The sequence below is a fragment of the Passer domesticus genome, chromosome 5, assembly GCF_036417665.1.
Source record: "Passer domesticus isolate bPasDom1 chromosome 5, bPasDom1.hap1, whole genome shotgun sequence".
Classification (NCBI taxonomy): domain Eukaryota; kingdom Metazoa; phylum Chordata; class Aves; order Passeriformes; family Passeridae; genus Passer; species Passer domesticus.
The window spans coordinates 49,814,094-49,840,677 of record NC_087478.1 but is presented as its reverse complement, the minus strand read 5'-3'; the positions used below and the strand labels follow the sequence as shown (position 1 = coordinate 49,840,677).

General features: G+C 42.9%; 1 protein-coding gene across 8 annotated transcripts in view; it reads right to left on the bottom strand.

The window, feature by feature from the left end:
* RBFOX2 (RNA binding fox-1 homolog 2) overlaps positions 1–26,584 on the bottom strand; it is a 170,971-nt gene that overhangs the window by 115,510 nt on the left and 28,877 nt on the right. For all 8 annotated transcript variants that reach the window (XR_010362439.1, XR_010362440.1, XM_064420355.1 and 5 more), the window contains exon 2: positions 19,688–19,738. Coding sequence is in view for 6 of the 8 variants with exons in the window: in XM_064420355.1 (XP_064276425.1) it covers positions 19,688–19,738 (51 nt within the window). In the remaining 2 variants the exon portion in view is untranslated. The remainder of the gene's footprint in view (positions 1–19,687; positions 19,739–26,584) is intronic.

The window sequence follows — 26,584 nt, the reverse complement described above, 5'->3', positions numbered from 1 at the left end:
CCAGCCCAGAAAACCCAAGCTCAGGAAAAGGAGCAAGAGCTCCTCCAGAAAGCTGGGATTGCACAGGGTTGTTCCACTATGGCATTGCTCCGGTCTGCCATCTGCTCTCACTTTTCTGCACAATGGGTCAGGTTGAGAGGGTGAAAAGCAATGTTCCTAAAAATCACTTACTGCACTAAAGCCTATGCCCCACAGTCTCCAAAGAGTGAAACATGTGATCCACAAACCTGTTCTCAAAGGCTCTGAGGAGTGAAACAGCAGCAATGCTGACATTTGCATCACGATTAGACACTTCTGTTAACATCCCTGAAGCAGGGTCACACCAGCAGCAGCAACTAGTTCAGCCAGCCTGCAGATTGAAGCAGACATTTCTGCACCAGATAACCTTGAAAATGCCGTCAAGGTTTTCTTCTGATCCAGAGCCACAACTCAAAAATGATCCTGTGGTCATTTAAATGAAAGCTGAGATCCCTTGTGTGCAGGGGAAAAAGTGAGAAGACACATGGACCAGGTAAGCAAACCCAAATAAATCCTAGTTCATATGTATTCCTATAAAAGACTTGAAAAGGATGAATCTTAAAACTAAGCTGAAGATTAAAAATGTCCCTAATTAAAAACATAGGAAAAAAAAAAGGAACATAAATTCTTCCTCTTCTTCCCCAAGCTCTCAGCCTTTAGGCCACCTTCAGGGAAAGAAAATAAAAACTTCCAGAATAAGCCTATTTGTTAATTTCAATAACTGAGGCTTGTTACAAATCATCCCAGCAATTCCACATTGTGCAGGTCACATTCAACCTCCAAATCAAAACAAGACCCATGAACGCTCCTTGAATCATCTAAATACTACCTCAAAATTTATTTGCCACTGTTGCTACAAGGCCACCACCTCTCCATGGAAGGCACACAGAAAGATTACTGAGAGCAGCAGACTTCTGGTGATGTAATATCTTTGTCCTGGAGCAGGAGCCCTGTTTGATGAACTGCAAGAGCAGGTTTCTCAACACCCAATATTCTCAGGCAGTGAGAGAAGCACCCAGCAGGTCAGGAAATGAGGCTGTGGGAGGACTTGGGAGGCACCACCACCCTGCTTCACGAGAGCTGCTGCTGCTGCCCAGAGGTGCAAACCAACACAAAGAACATGAAGCACATGCCCACGAATATCCACAGCTGCAGAACTGGTAGCAGTGCCATTTTAGCCTTAGATTAAAACAAAGAAAAAGATTTGGCTTGGCTGATACAATTTGGGGGGGGGGGGCAGAGAGGAACAACTAGATGAGTGATTAAGTCTTCATTATGGCTTTTTTTCAGATTTTTCAACTACATTAGCTGGTATGTAAAGAGTATCCATACAAGACATTTCCTTCTGAAAAATTTCTTCTAAAAGAACACGAAATATTCTCTAAGGAGCAAGAGGACAACAGTATGCCAATGCATCTTATTCCAGAAAAACAAAGACAGACATGACTAAGACAGGCTTCTGACACAGGTAGCTAGGATCCCCTGCAAATGTTTTGCTATAACCCTAACAACAGTAGTTTACAGGATTAAGTGTCAGGGAGTTTGTAAAGGCTGCTGTGTGTGGAAATACACATTATCTCTTGGGGATCTTTCACGTCTCAAAAAGGATTAAAGTAGAAAGGAAAAGATTTTAAAATTAATATATATCAAGCTATGAGAAAAATGTTCAGAGAGCTGTAGCCTAGTGAAACATTGGTCCCTCTTCTCTGATGGGAGGCTGTTGTGTAAATCAAAGTGAAAGGGGAAGAAAGCAGTCTGCAAAGACTTTAATGCTTGTTAGAGAAGTAAGGAAGGTCTTAGCAAATAACAAAAGAGGAAAGAGAAAAAAGGGAGCAAGTAACCACCTATTTAATATTGTATAAAAGTATTTCGAAAAATGAGAGACACTGGGAAAAATGAAAAAAAAAAATCTACCTGTTTCTGTACCAGTATCAAAAGCTTTAATTACATACAAGAATTATGTGACTACTCAGTTAAGTGCATAAACTCAACCCAAATATACTGCTGGCATATAAGTTTCAAATAAGACAAATGCTTAAAAAACAATTTACAGAAAGTTCTAGCCTATTTAGGAAAGATCTAAGTGGGTAAACAGGGAATGGGCACGGCACAATTTCAAACAGTTGTTATCTGTTTCTAGCTGACTGTGTCTCAGAGGCATATGATTTCAAATGCTCGTGGATTAACATTCTAGCAGATAAAGCTCAAGACAGGGTACGAGCTGGTGTGTCTGCTACACACCACTGAAATCATATTAGACAGCACACAGGATGAGTGGCTAGATGAGCACCTCTTCATAACAGAGGGAAAATCCCATCTGATCATCGGGAATTTCTAATGCAACAACACTTGCGGGAGGCATAGGGGGCTGGTGTCAAAGAACACCCTCCAGTTTGCTAAATTAGAGAAAACAATTTCTTAGTTCAAGAAATGTTACACTGAAAATGGGTAAGTACATATTAGATTCCATCTTGACAGAAAAGAGCAATCAATTGTAAAAATATAAATTAGCGGTAGCTTAGTTAAAATGATTGTGACAATTGCATCTGGATATGTGTAAGGAGAATAGAGACCAAACCAATGCACCTACGTACGTACTCAGCACTTGAGTGGGACCAGAGGTACAGTAGCATATTTTTCCTAGAAAGACAGATTGCTTATTGGGCTTCCCTGTCACATCCCCGCACTTGAACACTTGTATATATTCTAGCAAGTGAAAAAAAAAAAAAAAAGCTGAGAGAAGAAAATAGAAAGGAAAATAGAAAGGGAAAAAATAAAATTTACAAGGGAATCCTAGCGACAGGAGGTAAAATCCATAGTCAGAGCTGGAAGATGATGTGTTTTTAAGGCTTCTCAAGAATAGAAACCCCAGCAACTGCATTGATCTGCCTACTATGGGGAAAAGGTAGAAACATTCCCAATACTGAAGGAAGAGCCAAAGCATTCAATACATATTTCTGTTCTATATTTGGAGAAAAGTCAGCTGTTGCAGTCTGTGATAAAATGCCTTCCATTCCAGCAGTAACTAAGGAAGATGTTCCAACAGCTACCCAACAAACAGCTCTGTGGCTCTCTTATCTAGCTCGAGCTTGCAAACAAAAGGGATGCAACCAGATAACAAGTGGGTTTTAACTGTACTACAGCTGTGAACATATTTAAATGTGGACACTGCAGTCTGCTTTGAACTGCATCACCTGCACTTGGTGCTCTAAATACAAGCACTAACATTAAACCTGCCATAAGGCCAAAAGTACAAGTGTGACACAATGGCAACACCAAATGCAGGTGTTTCTTGCAGCCCATTATTATTAAAGCCTCGGTGCTGCTCGCTGAGTTTGGCCAGCCTCCATCATACCAAAAGGCTGCACCAGGAAAGCAGCGCTACCGCTGAAGGCATGAGATTGCAGCAGGTTGAAAAGGGAAATTTAATTTCTAACTGAAGGAAAACAGCTCCTCACAGCCAAAAGCCACACTGAGTGTCCACATTTTATGCAGAAGCTGGATTCAGACTGAGGATGAAGACTCAATCATTGTCATACCAAGGCAAACATTTCAAGAGCCATCTACAAAAGGTCTGACTGAAGACTGGAACAACAACATGCTCTACAGGGCCCAGAGGGAAGTTTCTCCAATTCAGTGGCTGCTTTCCATGGCTTATCTGACTCCAGCAGAAGGTCCCAGGAAGAGAACAGGGGAATCAGACCTCTGCTAGTCATGGGTTGGGCATGCCTCGTGTCTTGAGGGGTTTTATTTGGTTTGATTGGTTGATTTTTATTTGGGGTTTGTTTTGGTTTTTTGAAAGAAGATTAGAGATGGGGATGGAAGCTCTGGAGAGAGGCACAGGAGGCAGCCTTGGGCACACATGCAGTTCCTGTGGAGATAAGAGGATCTTCTTTGAGGTTGGTTCGCTCCTTTGGGTGCCGCTGGAGACTACCCCGGCGGCAGAGCGCTGCTCATTTGTGAGAACTGCCTCTGCTCAGGATCCTGGATTATCTGTGATTATCAGAATTTCTGAGCCACAAGGTAGATTTCCTCTCAGCATCCAAAAGGACTACAGGAAGCCTCACTCTGCATTATCCTGTTTATGAAAGGAAGCAAGAATGCAAAGTGCATACAATAAATCATGCAGAAAAATACCACAATTCCTCTCAGATGTTCTGCCAAGTAAATAAGACAAACACTGGCATATTACAAGGAAAAAACCCAACATTTTGTTATAGAGACACCCATTTCATTACTGGAAAACTGGATTCCCTTTTCTCTTCTGCATGTATGGTACAGCAAGAGGCTTCGGAAAAGAGATTACTTATTTAAAAGCAACTTATCAAGGGCTACTTTATCTTCCACAAAAAGCAGAAAGCCTGAAACAATAAAACACCCTGACATGTAAACAAACCAAACCATTTTTAAGTACTGTCCTGCTACTGACTTATCACAGCAGTTAAATTTAAGTCCTTAAATAAACTTCAGGACATCTCAATTCATAGGCTTATCATTCAGGTACATAAGGGGGAAAAAAAAAGAAATGGATACCAAGAAAAGCTTTTTAGAGTGTGTTTGGGATTTTCCTCTCCTCACAACTATGCTCAAGAGCACTATTCAGGAAGGCACTGCCAATTCTTCAGGAGAAAAAAAGATCACTAACTAGGAAAGGTACTTCACTGAAAACATGTTCCCAAAAATACACTTTTAAATTAAAATCAAGAACACCCACACAAACAAAACTAAATTGTGAAGCCAGAGAATTCAAAGTTAAACACTGAAGAGCATGCAAGCATTTAGATGTAAGGAATTCTCACAGCTCCAGGTTGGGCATTCATCTGCAGAAACAGAATGACTATGCAGCCACTCCCAGGATACAGCAAATATGAGTTGGGCAGCCAAGTGGGAATTTCCATGAATTGTACCTGTCAGCCTTACTGTGGTGGATCAGGAGTGAAGTCTGCAGTCCTCCAATACCTTCTGAGGAGAATCTAGCAAGCTGAACATCTACAGAAGAAAAAGCTTCTCTGCTGCTGCGTTGCCACCCCAGGCTTCATTTTCAGGCTGTATCTTCTGCATTCCATCACACAATACCTAGTCTGAAGTCCACACTGAACCAGCATAGAGCAAATATATTTAGGTACTTGTAAGAAGGAAACAGAGCAAGCTCCAACTCTGGTATTTAAACACAACTTTTTTAAAGTTTGGTTAGCTAATAACTGCCTTAATACCTTCATAAAGGAAAAAAAGTTGATCTCCTTTCAATATTCCTGTGAAGAAGCAGAAAGCTATTACACAGCATCAAATTCCAATCAAAGTTTATTTTTAGTGTCAAATCAGGAGTACAATATCTAGTTGAACTGATAAAGTGCAACAAGATTCTCTGTGCCCTAGACTTGTCAGTGCTAAACAGGGTATTTCTTTGGCTGTGGATTCTGAAGAGGAAGTCATAAACAAAACAAAAAAATCAGCTCAGCTCCTACATCAACAACTTATCTCTTCATAGTCCACAAAGGAAGCTATACCAAAGGATAAACTGATGGCATCCAATTCAAGGTGTGAGACTTCAGGCAGCAAGAAGGAAACTGCTTCCAAAACCTCATCAATCAAGCTGCAGCATCATTACCCTAATTTTTTTTTGTCTCTGTGTTTACCATGTCAAGTGGCTGCACTGCATCAGCGATTTATCAGCACAGCAACATCCCAGAAATTAAGAAAGGGTATGAAGATGAAAGTATTGCAACAGTAGGGAAAGGGGAAGACAGGAAAGGGGAAGACAGGGCATAGCTCTCTTGCCTGGACCACAGGGGCATTTATTAATATGCTGAAACTTTGGTTTAGGTCTATTGATGATAAAGGGGAATACAGATGGAGAGTAATACCATCCTGCAGAAAGGGACTCCTCCTGGCTTGTTTGTGCAAAGGAAGGTTAACAATGTTAGTGAGTTATTCAGGAAGTAATGGATATCTTCTTGCCCTGAGCAAATTCCTTTTCAATAACAGTAGTATTTTCCTAGGCAGTATGACTATATCAAGGTATAATGGCTACTATATTTATCTACAGAGGCCCTGTACTGCTGGGATCTAATTTACTATGGCTTAGAAAGCAGTTTACAAATCCTGGGATAGTAAAGTTGCTAGAGAGAAGAATAAAAGTCTATCCTTTATTGCTTGGGTTGAAAACTGGGTTTTAATGTCCCTTTTTTAAGGGTATAAAATGCATTCTCTTAAACTCAGAGAGACTCAAAGGCTAATAAACCCTTAAAATAAACTGTAAATACACCTATGAGAAGGAAGAAATCAGCTAGCAAATACTACATTCTGCCCATTTTTTTATCCTTATTGTCACAGATGCCTTATTTCTTCTTTTATTCAAATAACATTCTTTCATTTGACCCTCTGAGAAGAATAATCCATGACTTTCCCTAGCAGCCTTAGGTAACTAATGAAGACAAAATAGCTGAATGCCTGAAATACAGCTTCAGCGTGGGAAATGGCACAAGGATATAATCAGCAAAGAAGAAAGGAATGACTGCAGCTAATGAAGAGGTAACACCAATAAACACTGAATGACATCTCCTGAAAAACAACAAAACCGAATTGCTAAAAGACTGTGGTGGAACACAGCATCAACCTGTGATAAGGATGGGTGGGTGGAAAGAGAACAAACCCACGTGTCGGAGACTGCAGATACTTCCATTACATAATGGGAGTAAGAAAACCCAGGCAAAATCGCCATTAGCAGAACTAAAAGCAAAATATTTCAACAAGGGTATTGGCAGTTGTCAAGCCACATAAAGGAACAGCAGACTGTTCAAATGTAAAAGGCATTAATAAAGCATAAGAAAAGAGGTATAAATAGATATAAAACAGAGAAAGATTTCAAGATGACAAAAAGGCTGCCGGAAAATTTTAGTTATAGAATATAATATCCCCAACTTCAATTCACAATGATCAGCAAAGGTCAGTTGTCAGAAATGCAATTCTGTTTCTGATCTCATTCTGAGCAAAGTACTCTTTAACCATACCTGTGCCACCACCATCTAGCTGGATTACTCTCATGGCTGCAGCAAACAGTTCCCTCCATCTGACTGGTTCCTTGGGGAACTATGGGCATAAGACAATTTAGAAAAGTATGTATGTGTAAAGGCTAACTGCTCAACTGATCTCCCACTTTATAAACAAGAGAGAATCTATTCTTCAAAGTCTTTTTAGAGTATATACTTAATATGAGACTTCCAAGAGGCATACAGATAGATACCTACCTATGATTTAACAGATCTCACATGCAGTGAGTACTGAAAACACTTGCACTTGTCATGTGGGATGTTCCAAGAAACTGGCATTTGTGTCAAAGATTGTACTTGAATCAGGAAGATTTTGGCTCTCGTAGGAGCAAACTGGCTATAGATCTGATATTCAGCATCACTGCAGTCTGTGGGGTCACATACTGTGATCTTTCAAACACCTTCAGCTCAGTTCACATTAAGGCTCATCCACCTTCCCTCTGTTCTCTGACAGACAACCATGACAAAAAAACAAACCAAAAAACCCCATACCCAAACAGTACTGTGAATTCCATTCTGCTGCATTTTCTGATCAAATCCTGGCAAAGTTAGACTCTTCCATTAGGTATTAACTGCAACCTCCTTATTCTTCCAATCCCTTTCTAATACAGAGTATGAGCAGCAACTCACACTTGGTTTAGATGAAATGAATAGTTTGAAGTAACTATGGCTAGTCAACACATGCATTTATTGTGTCCTAGGTCCTATGCAATATAGTCTCATTTTATCTGAATCCAAATTTAATCTCTGAAGTGTAACCACACCATCTGATAAGTATTGTAACTGCTAGAGAAACTACTCACTTGGATAACAAAGCAACAATATATTAAATTGTTCCCCATTCCCAAATTTCCAGAAAGCTACAGTGACCAGAACAATCTTTTTTCATCCTTGTGCAACCTGAAGAATGCAGTTTCCCTTTCAGATAAAGGCCTTTCTATGGTTATCTAATGGTAATGTCAGTACAAACCAGATTAGAGACGCCCAGAAACCTCGAAATTCGTACACAGATAGTCAGCTGTATCCAAAGTCTAAGTCTGAAGGAAATCAAATGCTCCAAATTGTGCTTAATGTAGTTAACTTTGCCCTTTAGGTAGGATAAACCAGTAAGAACATATTACACAGTGATTAGATTAATTCTTGAGTAAAATTCAGATGGCTGGCTCTATCTGTCTATTTCAAATTATTTCAGAGACGATCATTTTTCCCGTACTCTGCTCTGCAGCAGCAGCTGCTCAAGAAAAACAGCAGTTCTCTGTCTGGGGTGAAGTTGACAGCAACTGGGGACAACGCTGCTGTCAAGAGTTCAGCTCCCAGTTCTGAAATGCCATTCTACTGGAAATACCAAGGAGCCTAAATCCGGCTACATATACCACGGGATGTAAAATATCTCTATCTCAGCTTTCAACAGAAAGCTCGACTCTCATGACATTTACTCCTTTGGCCCCTGTCAGTCTTCCTCCAGACCCTGCAAAGGATCGGAGCTAGCTGCCATAAATGGATGGAAAACAAGATGTTGTTCTCCAAGCACTTGGAAATGAGCAGCACTGTTTTAGCTTAGAGAGACCATGGCAAGGAGCCAGGGTGACAGGTGCCCTAGAAATAAAGATGAGGATCAAACTGTTGCCAGTGCTAGCCACTGCTGTCCTCCTGACCTGTAAGAAAGGGTAGCCCATGCTCTCCACGTGTAGCGGGAACAATGGACCAGAAAACACGAAGATGTGTTTGCTGGTAGTACCTGAACTGCCTCCTCAGCAAAATTCTGCTACAAAGGAATTTCAGTGGGTCTCATGACATGCAATCCTATTGCTAAACCTTTATGGGGCCTGGCAGCAAGCCATCTTGATGCTGCTGTGACATCAGAGTGCAGCTTGTTGAAACCCAAAGGCGGCAAGAGTTAAACACACAGATTCCTCCTAAAACGCCATGAGCTACAAACCTCTTGTGTGGGCAGCAGCAGCAACTAAATCCACTGAACAATTGACTGGCCTTTGGAAACAGAGGTGGGAAGAGACAGGTCATGGGGGACTACCTGCCCTCACCCCCAGGTAAATAGCAGCACAGCATCTGCTGAGGTTTCCAGTTAAAATCCATGAGACAGTTCTCATGATTTTATCAACAGCCCCTGGAGACAGCAGCCTCTGACCTTTACCAGGAAGAGCACCCTTGTCCTCTAATCACAGACTTCCTGGAAAATGCAATCTAGCTGGCAATTAATACAGAATGGAAGGGGGGGAAAAACAGCCTCCTCACATCAAATTATCACCACATGATTTTTTTAAAATATGTCCCCACCAAAATGTAGAATTCAAGCAGATTCTCACAACCTATTTCACTCCCACAACCATTATTTAACAGTTTCTACTAAAAAGATTTTTCTCACCTCTCCCTCCACCAAAAAACCTGCCCCCTCCCACCCCCAGTCTTGCTTTGCAGATGTTGCCTGCAGCAGCACAGCATCTTGCTGTGAAAGCTTCAACACAGGGGTGCAGAGTGTGACCTGGGCAGAATTACATGTGCCATTTCCACTGGGAAATCTAAGAGACTTATTAAGCCAGGACAGTGCCGATTAATCTACTAATGGAATGAATCAAAAGCGTGTTCCTGGCCCCTTCCCCTTCACATCCCAAAACCTCGGGGGAGCTGAAACCATCTGGCAAATGCCTGCTCTGAGCAACATTATGCTCCTGCTAGAAATACCTCTCCCTTAACACTAAGAAGAGTGAAACCATCTTACATCCACCAGGTATTCTCAGGAGCATCTGCGTAGCTTGCTGGGGTAGGCTGCTTGCACGCAGCATCCTTGCCCAGCCAACGCAGAGCTGCTCACTCAGCATGCAGGGGAAGGCAGCAGAACAGAAAGTGATCCCATTCATGTACTCGGCCCCGCTGAAGGGCCGGCACGGGCACGGAGCAGAAGCTGTGCTTGGTGTAAGGCACACAGGTGCACATCCCAGCCGCAGGCAGGCACAAGCACGCTCCCTGCCCAGCCTGAGCAAATGCTCCTCCTGAATCCTCTCAGTCCTTTCTTCGTGCAGGTAGGGTAGCAAGGAGGGGTTTGTTTATGTTAATTAAAGAAAAATAATAATAATAATCTCTTTTCTAAACACTTTCATGATGGAAATCTGACCAGAGAGCTTAAAGGGAAATCAAAACATCAGACCAGTCCAAGGTAGTATTACTGTGAGACAGAACGAAGGACTGACTCAGAGATGCTGAATACCCCACACCATTTGAGTAATAAGCAAGCTCAGGAAGAAACAGAGCTGAGGCAGCTGTCACAAAGAAAGGATCTTGGGCACTTTCAAGATCATACAGGAGCAGAGGAACCTCCTATCTTACAATTTAGACATACATCAAAAAAAAAAACAAAAAAAAACAGAGAAAGAGCAGTCATATGGCTGTGGAATAACGTCAGTGGTAACAACCGGCTTTTGACTGTCACAAAATAACACAAATACAGGGCAGGGGAGACAAGAGGTCCTCCATGCTCAGAGACAGCACAGAGCATGTTCAGACAAACATCCATCAGGAATTGCCTAAGTTGTTATTACAGACCCCTAGAAACTGGAACTCTGATCCCCTAAATTACCCTTCCACTACTTCACTACATTGAATCAGAAAATGTTGGTTTACTCCTCAATGTCCAATTTAAGCCTTTCTTGATACCAATTAAGCTGTCTTCAATGGACATAGTAAATAATCAATCCCCATCCTCCATATTTTCTACTCTGTCCTTTTTAAAAGAAGGAACAAGCTTGATATTTTCCTACTATGTCAGGCTCCCTGAGCCTCCTTTTCTTGTTCTTCCCTGAACATTTTCCAGATTTCACCTATGTACGTCCTGAAGTGCCTAAAAGTAGGCACAGTGCTCCACTTGCTGTACTAAGCTGAAAAGAATAACTGTCTTCTGCAGTTTACTTGACACACCTGGAAATGCATTCCAGGTTTTCAAGATTACAAAAACCAGCACCACATACTCAGTTCATCATCTCCTATTACCCCAGATCCTTCCCTGGACATTAGTGCTTAGTCTCCATTTTATATTGCATATACAGTTCCTTTTGTTAATACAGCTTGGTTTTGTTTAATTTCACATTGCTGGATTTCAGGGTATTTCTGGAATTTACTGTGATCTTTCCAACTTCTAATCCTACCTTCCAAAGGCTGCCAGCCCATGCACACACATATGTTCAGTCACTGTTTTATTACTCTCAATTTTGATGAGCACTGGAGAACAGCAGAGCAGCCAAGCCAGACCATGTTAAGACTCCAGATCAGACACACACACACAGAAAAGCATGATATAATTGCTCCACATACGGTTTTCCAATGAGGCGTTCAGCCCCTTCTTAATTTCACCTTTCATTTGTCTAGTTTATGTAAAGGTCATGTGGGACTATGTCCAAAGCCAGTAGCTTTCTGTGTCTGCCAGGCCTGCTGCCATGTCAAACGAAAAAACTAAATTGATCTGACATGATTAGCCCTTAAAAATTAGCAATGTATGTCTGCTGTTGGCTTAATTTCCTTTAGTAAAGGATCTGACCATAAGCATCTGATCTGTTTCAGCATCTTTTCACATTCTGTAACTGCAATGACCAATTGAATTTCTTGGGATCTCTACCCACCCTTAAAAAAATTTTAGATGCAAGAATAATATTTATTCACACACACGCTCTTCATTCACTTGAAAGCTGCAAGAGTTCATGATGTGCAGAATGCCCACTGGAGAAAACCCACCATGCAGCACAGGCTCTGCGTGCCCAAAGGGGGAGCCCATCTCTGAGCAGCAGCAGCAGCGCTGGGCAGCACCCCTCGCTCTGCAAGAACCCAGCTGGGGCCAGGAGCCTGCTCAAGCCAGGAAAGCCCAGAGAGCGCCTGCTTAGGCTCCCCTCTAAATCAAGTCTATTATGAGCACTCCTCCTGGATCTGCCTCTGCTCACACATCAAAGGCTTTTGTGGAAACCTTTTCCACTGTGATTCTTCACCGAACCAAACGCCGGCACAGCACACGTGAAGGAAGGGGCTGCCCTCTCCCTATCCCTCTCAACACAGCTTCCCTCGCCCAGAAGAGCCGCTCCAGAAACACCTAGGAGGAATCACCCCTCAGTCAGTCCCTTGCGGGGCCAGAGGCCGAGCCGGGCCGGGACGCGGGCGGGGCGGGGCGGGCAGCGCTGGCCGTGCGCCGGCTGCCCTCTCCCGGCAGCCCAGCGCCAGCGCGGCACGGCACGGCGCGGCACGGCACGGCGCGGCGCGGCGCGGCACGGCACGGCGCGGCACGGCACGGCGCGGCACCGGGGCTCGCTAGGGCACGGGCTGTCCGTCAGCAACGCGCTGCGGCACCTTTGGATACCCAGAAATAACAGCTGCACAGGTATTATTCAAGGGGTTAAAAAAAATGTATATCTATATCTATCTATATCTACATATATAGATACAGATAGATGATAGACAGACAGATATTTCTATAGATATGTATCCTAAGGACCCCAAGTGCCCCACACTCAAGAGCTTTAAAACCACCTCAGTTTTAAGTTAGTCACATACGGAAGAACTTTTCCCCCATAAAAAACACCTAAAGTAGGGAGTTGTTGCCACAGGATGCTGTGGATGCCAAAGGTTTAGACAGGCTCTGAAAGCATTTAGAGAAATTCAATAAAGAAAAAAATCTACCACAGGTGACTTTAAAAAAGAATAAAAATCTATAGCCAGGAAATCCCAAAGCCACAGGATTGCTTCAAGAGCACAGCAGAGGGGAAGTATCCCCGAATCTTGGCGCTGCTCCCTCTCTTTTAAGTACCTGCTATTAGACACTGTCAAAGGCAGAGACCTTCTGTCTGACCCGGAATAGCTGCTTTCATGCCCTCAATAGGATATCATAGCTATCAACAGGCCATTTTCTCTGCACCATTTGGTTTTAGTCCTACAACTGATGCAGTCTACTTCTAACACACATGCCACACTCTGGCGTAATCATTCAGAAGGGAAAATCTAAACAAGATGCTGTCCCTTTTACCAAAGGAACTGAGGGGCTTGGGAATCTCCAAGATAAGACATGGAATAACACCCATATGGTCACCACAGGAGAAGAAGTGGTCTCCTGGTACTCTCCCAAGGATGACTCACATCCCCTCTCTTTAACCCTTAAGTAGAGATGAGAAATTGCTTGAATCAGAGGACCCAAACATGAAAGGAATTCGTATTACATCATCCAAGCCCATTTCCTGCCAACGCCTTATAACCCCAGAGCTTTGGCTGGGCTATTCATCAGCAAGGTATTTGTTACTTCCCTTGAGAAGCTGTTTATAGGTCTTAAGGAGCTCACTTCGAGGAAGTCTTCCCATGTATCTGAATTAGGTGCACTCCTTAACTATTTCTTCTCTTACAACTTTTTTCCACGTGGTTACTTATTATCTTTTGCTATTGATTATGAGAAAGGCATGCACTGGCATGGAGTTCGCTGGATATGTTTCTGGAAGGTATTCAGGGCTCTGTAAGGAAAGGATTCTGTGCCTTGTGTTCAGAGATTAGAAAGGCAGCAGACATGAGGGAAGAGGGAATAAATATCCAGCCAGAGCGCTCTATTTGCAAAGACTCATGTCAACTGCAAGACATCGTGCTTCCTGTATTATTTAAAGGGTTTGATGCTAGGAAATCTGCTAAACAAACAGAAGGAGAGATTTGGGGGAATGTGGCTAATATAAGCACAGAGACATGGTTCAGAGTGTAATTTCAGAAAGATTTATAACAAGCTAAGGTATTTGGTGGTTTGTGTCTTACAACTTTTTAAATCACACCTATTGTATCTTTCCTGCAGCATTTTAGGGATATAGTCTGGGCTTGAGAAAACAAGGAACCACTTTTTCATGCTTCAAGTGATCCAGCAAATGCCTGGCCAAGACAGTTCTGGATTCAGGAGAGATGCATCACCAGATTAGTCTCAGTGGATCTTGCTTTTCCAACTCATCTTTAATTGTTTAAACTTCAATCTGTAACCAACTCCTCCTTCAGTTTTTAGATAAATATTCTGTTCTCTATCTTCCTTCTCACAAACCACAATTTACATTGTTTTAACTTGACTTTCTTCACTCTCTCAACACCGTTTGTACCTTTTGAATGCACTGTGAGTTTTAAGTAGCATGGGATGCAAGCCGGTAAAGGACTTCTCAAGTTCCTTCCCTCCTGCAGTGTTAAATGGCTTTCCATAAGCACATCTGAACTGGCCCAAACTCTTTATAACTTCATGATGCAGTAACATCCCAGCAGTTCTCCCACTACACACTCTTGAACCCCTTTGTGTGCAGCCGCCTCACAGATGCTTCTCACCTCCTGAATACATTGAACATTTTTGCCCAGACTACATTCTCTGAAAAGCTCATTATTTCCTATGGGACACTGCAGGTAAGCCAGTAATAGAATATCCCTTCAATTCTGTCTAGTACAGTGTGGAAACATTTCATTGCTTGCCTGAAGAAGGGCTGTAGGAGCCAGGATGTAGCAGATTTGGCAGACTTATCCTAATCCACCTAATTTTAAACATAAGAAAAGTCTTAGAGCAGTTTTCCCTCATTAGCTTGGTCCCATCCCAGATTTCAGGTTGATTGCTTTCAAACCAAGAGGGACTCCTCAAAAATACCAGGAACGCAGAGCCTGGTATCCTCCATTTTATATGGAGGATCTCAGAAGTTTCCTGATCTTTGTCCTGGCTATTTACTGAGAGTAAGGTGTTAAAACTTTATTCGTGCCTCTTTAGAACCTCCATCTGCCCTCGAGTTTAATAATTTGTATTAACCACACTTTTCAAACAAAGAGTTTAAGCAACGAACAACCCAAAGCCACACAAACCATGCTCCTTTCTAGCTCCTGAATGAATAACTTTACACTTCCACTGCCACCACCTCATGGGTTACAGAGCCACATAACATACACACTGGAGAGTTTATTTTCACAGTCAGTTACTAGGAGAAAAATGAATTAAAAACTAAAAACTTTTCAGGAAGACTACTTAGATTTGAACTTTGAGACAGGGAGTCTTTGTTACAAAAATGACCAAGCAGGGCACTAGAGAGACTGTGGTTGGTGCTATCATGGTACATGTGAAAACAAATAAGTGACCAAACCATCTTCCTCCAGGATGACATTTTAGTTTGCTTCATGGCAAGAGCATCTCAAGTCTGCTGGTACAAATCAAGAGATGTTTTTGCGTGAATATCCTAATCAATGCTGGGCCACTTAGCTGCTAATCAAGTTGTGGCAATATTCCCAAATTCACCCACATAATGGAAGAGGAGAAGATAGGTGAAGAAGTCTCAGAGCACACAGATGAGAGAGGACAGGTTTCCCCTCTGAACTCTGTGTGGAGATCCCTGCTGTTTGCTGCCAGGAGACGGCCAATGAGCAGCAGTGCCTCCGTGGAGCCAGCTCCAACAGGAAGCCCAGTGACCTGCTGTCCTGCCTCCCCATGAGAGCTCTCACACACCCTTCACATCTCAGGATGAAGGTCTTCCTTGCCAAACTCCCCACATCAGAAGGGACTAGGCAAAGAAAACAAACAGGGAGGTAAAAAAGCAACAGGGAGGCTTCCTGTTCTCACAGGCTGCCACCACTGCTGTTCAGTTTCCCCTCACCAGCCTGTGGCCCAGGGAAGGCAGCGCCCATATCCGCCTGGAGCCCGCGATGCCCCGTCAGATATTCCAATGCAGCAAGGGAGTGAAGGCTCAGGGGAAAAGGCTGACAATTGGAGAGGATTTAACAGCATTTCACCTTAAGCTTGAACTCCAAACTGAGAGGATACTGATAAAGCTGTTGCTAGCAGTTGCCATAGGCACCCACTACCTTGGGCTGCAGCCTCATCTACATACAGGAGAACAACAGGTCATGCCTAGCAAGTGCTCAGATGGAAAACCAGCCACTGCAATTAAGCTGTTGAAGGAAATGTCACTTGTGATAGGTAACAATGTTTCCACCACATGAGCACCAAGCCAATGGCTCAGTTTGATTTAAGAATTGTACTTAGGGAAGTACAAGCTTTTAAAAGAGGCTTCAAACCAATATCCTAACCCGTTGTGATAGCTGAGGATCACTTTCCATAACAGAAGAGGTATAATAGCTCTAACATCCTGACCCAGTTCTGGTGTGTTGCAATTACCTCCTGCTTCCATAAACTCCCTCTCCTCCTCTCTTGCCTTTAGTGGCAGCTAAACAAGGTGTTCTAGCTCATTTTGCTTCCTGTTGGGGAACAAAATTATTCTGTGCAGCTGCCAAATTCTGCCACGGAAGTGCCAGTATTCGGCACTCTAACAAATCTCAGATATCATGTCTAATATGCTTGGACATGAAAAGCACTAGAGCAATATAATATAGGCCTTGGCTATATACAAAATGAGCTGGCACAGTCAGCATGCAACAGCCCTCTGGAAAAAGAATATGTATTCTTGATGAGTTTGTCTGTATGTAAAAGCTGTATCAGTATAGCTGTACCAGTTATTTTCCATGTTGAGACCAACTCAAAGTACCTCAGAGCTGTTTGTCACAGCTTGGGAAATGAAGCAAAGAAGTCTTGGTTCACTGCATTTTAGGCAGGCGCTTGCATTACAAAAAAAGAAATACCATTTTGTTGGCAGACCTAACAGAGGGCTGAAAACCTGAATAGTCCCCAGGGAATAAGCTCTCCTCACCAGAAGACCAGGTTCTCATCTCAGTTAGCAATGTTACACAAATGTTCTGTCATTTTCCCTTTACCACAAGCTTTGTCCCTGCCATCAGCCTAGCTCTGGGAAAAGGAAAGGTATCCTGCCATTCCTGAATTGCCATTAGGCAGACACAGAGGAAACCTTGAATTCTGAGAACAATCTCAGAGAGCTCTCCAACTCCTTACAGGACTGTAACATAGATCCAGTAGTGCAACACTTTGACAACAGAAGGCATATTTTTAGGCAAATTTGTACAATACTGATTTAGCACACATGCTCCCCAGGTCCTATGACCACAAAAAGTCCAGCAAGCTGGCACTCTGGTAGGGCAGGGGAGGAACAAGGGGGCTGCACAACCACCCAGAGCTTTGGGTTATCATAAAGCAATCACACAACACCAAAATTCTGAGAGAAAGCCTCAATGTGAACCCCATCTCATTTGTTTCAGTACTGCTGCCCACGCGTGGTGACAACAGAAAACTTAAATACGTGGGAAAGGATACTAAATAAACTCAGTTTTGGAGACCTAAGCATTCCCAAATAGCCAAAGTGAGGACTCAAACCAATCACACATTTCCAGTGGCAGGAATAAAAACGCCAATAATCTGGAACATCTGGAACAAGATTTAACCACTAGAGGGTGTAAAAACAGCACAGTGAAAGGTTTGCAGCCAGCAATTAACAGCATTCAGAGCCTGAGAGAACGAAAAAGGCATTCAAACAAATGAAGGAGTAGGATGCTACATAAAGTGAAAGAAAGGGCAGAATTTGACTACTGTGGTCACAGGATGAAAAGCCCTAAAAATAAGCTCCACTTTGTTACTTCTCCTTAAGAAATCAGTGGGGAAAAAACACAGTACAAGTACTTACAGTAAAGAAGTGCAATGGGGAAGAACACAATACACTGTCTTACCCATACCAACTCAACTCCAGCTGCTAATTTGAGGAAATCCAACACAATTGCTCCTGTATCTCATAATTACTTTGTTACAAGGTGAGGGCCCCTGCCTATATTCCCATATCACTTCCTCCTTTCCCAGTGCAAAAAAGCAGGTGATGGATCAGCCATTGCTGATCTCCCACACCAGCCCCAGCCTGTGGCAACAGAAGACTTCTTTTTCTGCTGCTATCAAGTTAGAGGCTTGCAATCAGATTAGCTAAAAGCCTTGAAACCTCATTAGTGAAAACCAGATCTGAATTTAAGCTGCTTCAGGGACACAAGCAAGACAGAAGAACAAATACATACTACATTTCAAAATATTGTAGAAAGAAGGAAGAAAAAAACAAAACAAACAAAAAAACGGCCAAAAATATTTTTACAAGCATTTGCTAAATGAAAACACACAAGTTGAACTGCAGCTATTTGCCCTCCAAGAAAATTCCATAAAGCTATCTGCCATCTGAAATACATACACACACTTGCTAACATTCATTACTCCCTGTGCTCACCCACATAGAGCTCCCCAGGGCTGCCCAAGCTGTAATTCTCATTTCACATCCTGGCTGTAGTACAGCTTCCCATGCCCATCTATGCTGATCTAACAGCCTGCCAGCAACAGCAGCTCTGGATGCTCAAATCAAAGAGTTCTTATGGGATGAGAAAGAGGAACCCTGTGAAGTGGGATGTACTGATAGGTATCAAACCACCCCTAAATGGGTAGGTGAAGTGAAGCACCAAAATAAGGCAGGGAAGGTGCTACCAGAATGGGAAAGCCAAAAGCAGACATGAACCCCTTTAAGGATCTGACTGGCTCTGCCTTGCAGCCGAGCTTACCTCACTTAGCCTGGACAGAGTAGGAACACAACTCTCACAGCATCCCACTGTGTAGTATTTATTTGTGCTAGTTAGCAGTTTAATATATCCCAGAAGACATTCTGAATAATTTCCTCCTATAAACTCATACTCACATACCAAGCACCAAAGATTTAAGCTCTTCAGTTGCTGAGGCTGCACTATGCTGCACTTCCTTCATAAAAACATCTCCCATTAAGCTGTTATTACATATACCCAGACCTCATCAAGAGATGATGAAAATCGCTTTCTTTATATAGCAGTACCTGAGAGTATTAAAGAATTTGATTTTGGTTTTGTTATTTGCTCATTACTGAAATGTGCTGCATTATTGATTTTCTGTGCATATTAATTTCCTGCTACAGTGGTTCATACTCTGCTTTGCAGTAGCACTGCAGAACACTGAAAAAAAACTTCATTCTAAGAAGGGAGATTTAATGTGTGACAGTTGTATCTTACAACCATTAAATTTCATTTGTTCCAAAGCATCTCCTCCTTCCATCTTCCAAATTCATCAACTGGGATTTCTCTGTCTTCTGTCAGGAGGCAAGAGAATGCTTACTGATGCAGTGCACTGAACAGTGTAATTTTTACTGCTGTAGGAACGCATCCTGAATAAGAGCAAGGGGCAGGGGCCCTGCAGGACTTGAAAGGAATGCAAGACAAGTTCACAGATATTAGAAACAGCCCAACAGGACGTGTCATTCCCTACTCCACCAGCAAAGCAGACTCTCACAAAAACTCAGTGTTGTTTTGCTCCCCAGATGCCAGAATTACAGCAATAAGTATAAAACAGGGCCAAGCATGTACTGGCACTGAACATCTATATTCATTAACACTGAGGAGATACAGTGGGAGCTTAGGACACTGATTCTAAGCTGTGACATTTTTAAGAATCAAGAATTTCCTGAGCTGTTGGTAATGTGGATGATATTTAACCCCTTACCAGGCACCTTGCCACATACTGCTGGAAGCCACAAAAACCCAGTCAATTAATCACACGTCTCCACAAACAATCCACAATAGAACAAAACTATTTCCACCCCATAACATGACAGCCAGGAAACTGTCAGACAAACACCCCTAAATGTACAGAGAAGCACGGGCACACACATTTACTGCAATCAGACACTTACTTGATTGTCTCTTGCTGGATAGCCATGATAACCTGAAGTCAGAGGCTCGTTCTGCAAGACAAGAAAACAAAGAGTGAATGTAAGAGTTACAAGGAATAGAAATGAAGGAAATACAGGCCTGTCTTAACATAGCTAAAGACAAGAATCTGCATGAAATGGGGGAAGAATGAGCTAAAGTATTCTGCCAACTTCCTTTTTTCCATGTAAGCCAATACACCTAAAATTTATTATCAACTGCATATGCCAAATTGTGTAGAAGAAAAAAAAATCAAAGCCATAAAATAAGCATAAACTAATCCTACTCTACCCTATATAAGATCAGTTACGTATAATTTTGGTGCTTTTCAAAATAATTTTGATATGCAAACACATTTACTATGATGAAAACTGAACAAAACAGACCATAAAATTACAGAAGCTATTATGCACCTTGCCCAGTCTTGGTGAGAAAAAATGTTTCCCTAAACATTAGCTATAAATGTGTCATTTTTTTTTTCCTTTTCAAAACAATATTAATAGTTTAGTATCAACTTAAAAAGTAGTAAATGTAACTTCAAACACTCCAGTAAGCCTGTGCAATATCTCAACACTCCCAACAGCAAATCAATCCTCTAGGCCTTATTTCTTCAGCCCAGAAGGGACATTGAGCTTACACGTTTGGTCACAAATTGGCAGTTCCATCATCCTCTCTGCAGGAATACATGAACCTCCAACACTTCTGGAATTTCTCTATGAAATTCCCAGACCCATCTCTATTTTAGCAGTGCAGTGGGGATTAAGATAACACAATACTTCCTAAATGTTTATTTCTGTTTCTAAATTTATTTTTTGTTCCTCTCCCTCCAACACATCCTCTTTGGAATGGGGAAAGGGCACTCACATGCCTCAGGCATGCATCTTTCTGTTTGAGCAGAGGATAAACTAAACTAGACAAAGTCTGTATCAGTTGCACTCTGGTACCCCTGTGCATTCACAAGTAACTCCCAGCAGAATGCTAGGAGGAGGAGAAAGAGGAAAGGAAACAGACACCCTCCTCAATCACTTTCTAAGTCTACCTCCTGTTATGACTTGTGAGGAGGAACTCTTAAGTCAGCCCTGCACTTTCTCCAGCAGCTCTTGGGGAATGAGAGGAGGGAGAGAGAGGCCCTGACAAAACACAGCAAAACAATCTCAAATTATCAAAAGCAAATACATTTTGGGCATGAAGCTGACTGGGATGTACAATCACTGTCAGGAAAGAGGTTTTGTTGAGATGTTTTAGCTTTTGTGCTGGGACATTTGAGTGAAAGGCCAGCTCCTACCAGAGAGAGGTCTACTGGTCTACTACCCTACACACGGCATGTGGCCACTGGCACAATTTCAGTTTGCACAAAACACAATTTAACACAACTCTTGCTGAAAAGCAAGGTGCTATTATTTCAGTGCAGAGACTAGCAATGCTATTTAAAGTTTGTATCCATCCTCCTTCTCTTCCTCTTTACCTCAAGCCTGCCCAGGGGATTCTCTGTGGAAGCCTGCCAGGAAGCAATCACCCTCTCCTCATGCTCTCATGCTACAGTAGCATGCACAGTATGAAAGCTTCAAGGACAACAAAACTTTTAGCGGCCAATTTTTGGGGATTAACAGTAATTAATTAGGCTGGCCACTGTGTGAGTACATTCTTCTCAAATACTAGCAGCCAGAATGCAGGTTAAGCACAAAACTCCACAAACTATTCAGAAACAGAAGGAAAAACACAGATGTTGAAGAAGCAAATGGAGACCATCAACTACACCACCACTCAAAGCTTTTGGGTTTTAACTACGAACTTAAGTAAGAGCAAACACCACGATGGAAATGTACAGTTAGTCATTTTCTCCCCCAATGTAAGTACACCTTATAAGCACTGTGATTGTTTATCCCACAAACTACAGTTTACCAACGTATGTCTAAATACCATAAACATCCACCTTGTATCAGGAGAATAGTCTTCCTCTTCAAAGATTATTCCAGGCATGCTTTTAACAGTACTTATATACACACCTGCAAGGCCAGTATCTCAGACAAGTTCCTGTGCAATACCTTGAAAACCAAAAAGATTTCTACACAGAGAATAAGGAATTAATGGGTAAGTTGCCCTTATGGATACTAAAGATATGAGCAGTGAATGCAAGCTGAAAGTTATAATAAAAAAAGAAAAATACTATTGTTATTTTCAGGATTATGCTCTTCACATAAGGGACCAATAAAGAGGGACTCCCATCACAAGGCTGTGGCAGAAAAAGAGACAGAACTGAACTTTGTGGGATTTCCTGAAATCACAGAACCTGGATGCCAAGAAACCACAGCTAAAAACAGAACAGTTACGAAAGTAGAAGCAAATCACAAAAATGTGAAGAGAAAGATGATTACCGAGATCTGAGGACAGTCCACAATACCTAAGAAGCCAGAAAGAAACAAGAAAAATTCAATGGAGGGGGAAATGCCCCACATCCCACAATCTCTACTTTGTTTTTTGGAGGACAAACCTCACAGAATGCAGACGAGTAATGTCTGAGGGACATGGTTGCATCAGGAGGTAAAAGAAGAGGTGAAAGAGCATTACATTAGTGAGAGTTCCGAGATAGCAGAGGTTAGAAAGAGGGCAGCAGCTGGAGCACTAAGGTCACAAAAAGGCCAAAGATATCTCTTTGCCTTTCATACAGCAATGCTACCACCAAGTACTGGACTCTTTGCAAAATCCCTGCTGTGCGTATCATTGCTCTAATTGAACTTAACTCTCCAAGAGAAGGCAGGAAGCGCCTAGGGAAACCGTCTCCTGCCAATAATCTCCAGTGCTGCCAATTTTACAGGTCACTAATGGTGAATCTGGGGCCTGCTGCATGATTATTCCATACGGAGTTTGCTTTTGTTGAAAACTAAACAGAGCAAGAAGTGAAAGCGTTAAACTCCTGCAACTGGAACAGCACAGTCCAGCACCATCCAGACAGAAAACCCCTGCCAGTAGGCAATCTAAGGCAGCAGAGGCTGGGGATACAGCTCAATCTCCTCCTCTGACTGCACATGAACAAAACTAATCTCACAAAATGGAAGTGGAAAAGGGAGAGGGAAGGTTTGACACTGATAAGTACCCACCACAAACACAGAGGGACTCTGCCTTCTGGCAGCAGCCTGATGGGAGAGGGAATCCCCAGATAACTCCATCTCTTTCGCACAGCTCCCTCCTGCCAATTACATTCTCTTTTGATGCCAACATGCAACCAGACATTCATAAAGAAATTGAGTTAGGTAGCACTAGCCTGCAAAATCAAATCAAACTGCCACTGGGATGTTTCATTACTCTGTTTACCACTGAAAGGCATTTCTCAGGCACTTGCAATTTGCTTTAGAGTAGAGAGAATAAAACTGGAAGCTAATACCAGAAATCAGGTTTCTGCAACACGTATTGGGATTTTATTCAAACCATATGGATGATCTCACACATGGGCTTCCACACTTCCACAGGGTGTGTGACCACTGTGGCTGTACCCTAGCGACAGCCTCTGTGCAGGCCAAGTAGATTTGACAGGAAAAAAGTCAAATCCACTAAGTCTTTACCACCCATATATTTCAAAGTTTTCCCATTCTTTCATTTCCCAGCCTTGCTAACACAAGACCTTTTCCATTGGCACTTGCAATAGTAAGGTCTGCCACAAACTGCAAGTCACAGGTACTACCTCAGGTCAGAAGATAAACTCAGCACAGCCATTTGCAGATGCCTGAAGCTCCAAGTAGATCCTCCTGCATGAGCAGAACAGCCAGGCTTTGGAGTTTTTGGGAGTTTTGATACCTCTCAAATCAACAAATTCTAAGAGCTGCTGAATTAGACACATCTTAAAAACATAAGGAACTGCCAATCAACAAAAATGCCATTAAGAAGTGATCATCTCTGCAGGTGGCACTAACTTATGAAAGGCCCCAAAGGACTGGAATAAAGTCATTCCTCTAAGGAAAATATCACAACCCTAACACCTAACGGAAGGTCTGAAAGTCCTTCTAGCCTTTTCTTAAAATTAAAACTAAATTTTAGCTTAAAAATGCAATAATCCTATTTTTGGACTAACCTGGCCCCAGAATGAATCAATTGCACATCACAACTTGTCATTTTGCCAGATGAAACAATTTTGCCAGATGAAACAATCACTGAGGCCTGATCAGCTACTCTTTCCTGATAGCTGAATGAAACCTAAAGTCTGCAGATTACAACTTTGCTCGTAGGAACCATTAGCTTAGCAAGTTCATCCACACTTCTCCCAGCCAGGAAATCAATTCCTGCTGAATCCAAGCTTCAGCTTGCAGTGCTGAGTCCATTCCATTGCAAAGATAATCTCAGAAACGTGACCAAGCAATCTCTTCCCTGGATCTTCAGCATTCCTGCTTTCTGACAATGCCAGGATAAGTGGAGTGGGGTTAATGCAGTCCTTTCAAGTTCCATAACCACCTGCTGGGTTCCGAACAGCAGCAGGGAAACTCACAGGAACAGCTCGTCTGTCTCTGCCCTAGCTGCCCCCAAGAGCTCCCGGTGGTGCAGCAACCTGGTAGCTTGGAAAGAAGCAAGAAGGGAGAGTCCCTGCACCAGAAAGCCAGAAACCCTCGGACTACACAGAGCAGTGAAAAAAAGGCAACAAGAAATTACTTGTTCCTCCGGAAAGCGAAATGGGATTTTGAAGTGATGAGATAGCACAAGTTACACATTTATCAGACTTGTACTAGACAAACAGAAGCCACTTTCTCAGAGCACAGTGAATAAGATGTTCACAGTAAGGGAAAAAAAAAAAGGCTGAAAACACTGGCTACGAAACTATTAATCTGAAAGTGACAGTTGCAAAAAAGTAAAGATCATGAGCCAGACAGAAATCCCAGCGCTGTTCATCACAGCCCAGTGGTTTCACCATCTTTTTTGTTTTACTTCTTGCATGCAGGAAAGACAGAAACCCTGTGCTGGGTGGGGGGATTGTCTTGAAAAAGGCTTTTTAGTATTTAACTGTGGCAGAGCACTGCTAAAACTGTAAATGCTTTGATCTTATTACCAGTTGCTAAGAAAATAAGCAATTCTTTACCAGATCCTTACTCGCACAAATTATTGCATATAAACAAAAAGGAAATAACCATTTCTTTGTCCAAGTGTATCTGATGCATTCAGTCTGCCTCCTCAATTGTGTGTGCTGCCTCCTACCCCAAACTGTCTTTGGATAAAATTAATGGGGAAAGTAAGGGTGAATTACCAATTATTAATGAAAAACTGAACTAAGCGGTTTTTAAATGGATCTTAATGTCACCCTTCTCCCTCGATACTTATCCTAATTTGATATACAGTTCTTGCTAATCACTGTGCAGCACCAATAACTGTGTCTATAGTATGGGACGCTTCCCTTCAGCTGTCTTCACTTTCAATTAAACTTGCTTCATGGCTTTGGCTGTTTTCCACATGTGCAGACGTCATCTAGCAAAGACCTTCCATTTATTTGCTTCCTTGTTAGTGCCCTGACATCAACAACCTATACAATTTGCTGGATGACAGTAGCAGGACTTACATTTTACTTTTCACCACTTCTCACCCATCCACCCCCTTACTCCCCCCGCTTTAAGAGAATTTGGGGACTACAAACTTGAGATTTTGATAAAAGCCACCACAAGTACACAGTGCACAGCTGCCCTCGATGGCTGGGAAGAATGCTGGCTAGCACAGCCCTGGCTTCCGACACCCACCGCAATGGCTGAGGCCACTTCTTGAGGGAGGGAAAAGCAGGGGTGCAGCTGCCAGCGCAGGCTCTGGCTGAGGGGACCCCATGCCAGCAGCCGTGCCCATGAGAGAAGAGAAGTGCCCCTGAGCTCCCCGCTCTGCAGCCCAGTAGAGAGGCCAGGACAGAGGCTCATCCGGCCCCTCTTCCTTCCTGGAATTCTGGCCCTGTTGCTGCAGCGACAGCAGCCTCCGGCCTAGGCCACCCCCACCCTGCTCCAGGCCTCCCCATATCCTAAAAATACCGTGCTTTCTGCAGAGCCAGTGGGATGGGGCAGGAGAGTTCCCGTGCTGCCATGTTCCTGGTGCCTCCGAGGGCTCCGGGGAATGCAGCTCCCACCTGCAGCCTCTCAGCCACTCCAGCCCCACAGCACAAGGGGGTCCCTGTCCTGGGGGTCCACTCCAGCCTCCCAGTTCCACAAAGCTGGACACCAGCTCTGCAGCAGGGACACGGAACCCACGGAGCCCACAGCGCGCTGTGGGACCGCAGCTCTCCTGCGCGGCCATCGGGAAGGGGCAGGACCCCGGCAGAGCCCAGCTGGAGGGAGGCCAGGCCTGCCAGAGGCTCCCTGGGCGGGAAGCCCAGTGACACAGTAAAGACAAGAAAGGAAAGTGATGTCAGATTAATAAAAAATAGTCTCCTGCCCTGACCAGAGTTTGAATAGTCTGGAGCAGTTGGCTAGGGAAGCCCACGAAGTGGTCAGACAGAACAGGGCAACTTGGGGATGGCTGTACCTCCATTGAATAGAGCCCCCAGTGATGCCACCCAAACATGTCAGTGCAATTTTCTGTATTTTGAAGTAAGTATTTTCTTAACTCCAATCTCCTGGCACTTCTTTTCTGGGAAATCATATTTATACAACAGGAAGAATAACTGATTGGTGTAGCAGAGGCTGCAGAATGGAATACAGACAAATACACACCTGACCAAACCACACGGAAAAGTTTAAATACTTTCAGGTCTGTTAAAATGTTCACGATGCAACAAGTTTACAAATGCATACTCAGGGTTTACACTGACAGTGTCCATATGGAGTTACAGTACAGAAGTCTAATGCTGCAGAGAAAGGGGATTTTCATACACAAAAAGCACTTCCACAGCTAAAACTGAAGTACTTTACACATACGCTTTATAAAAA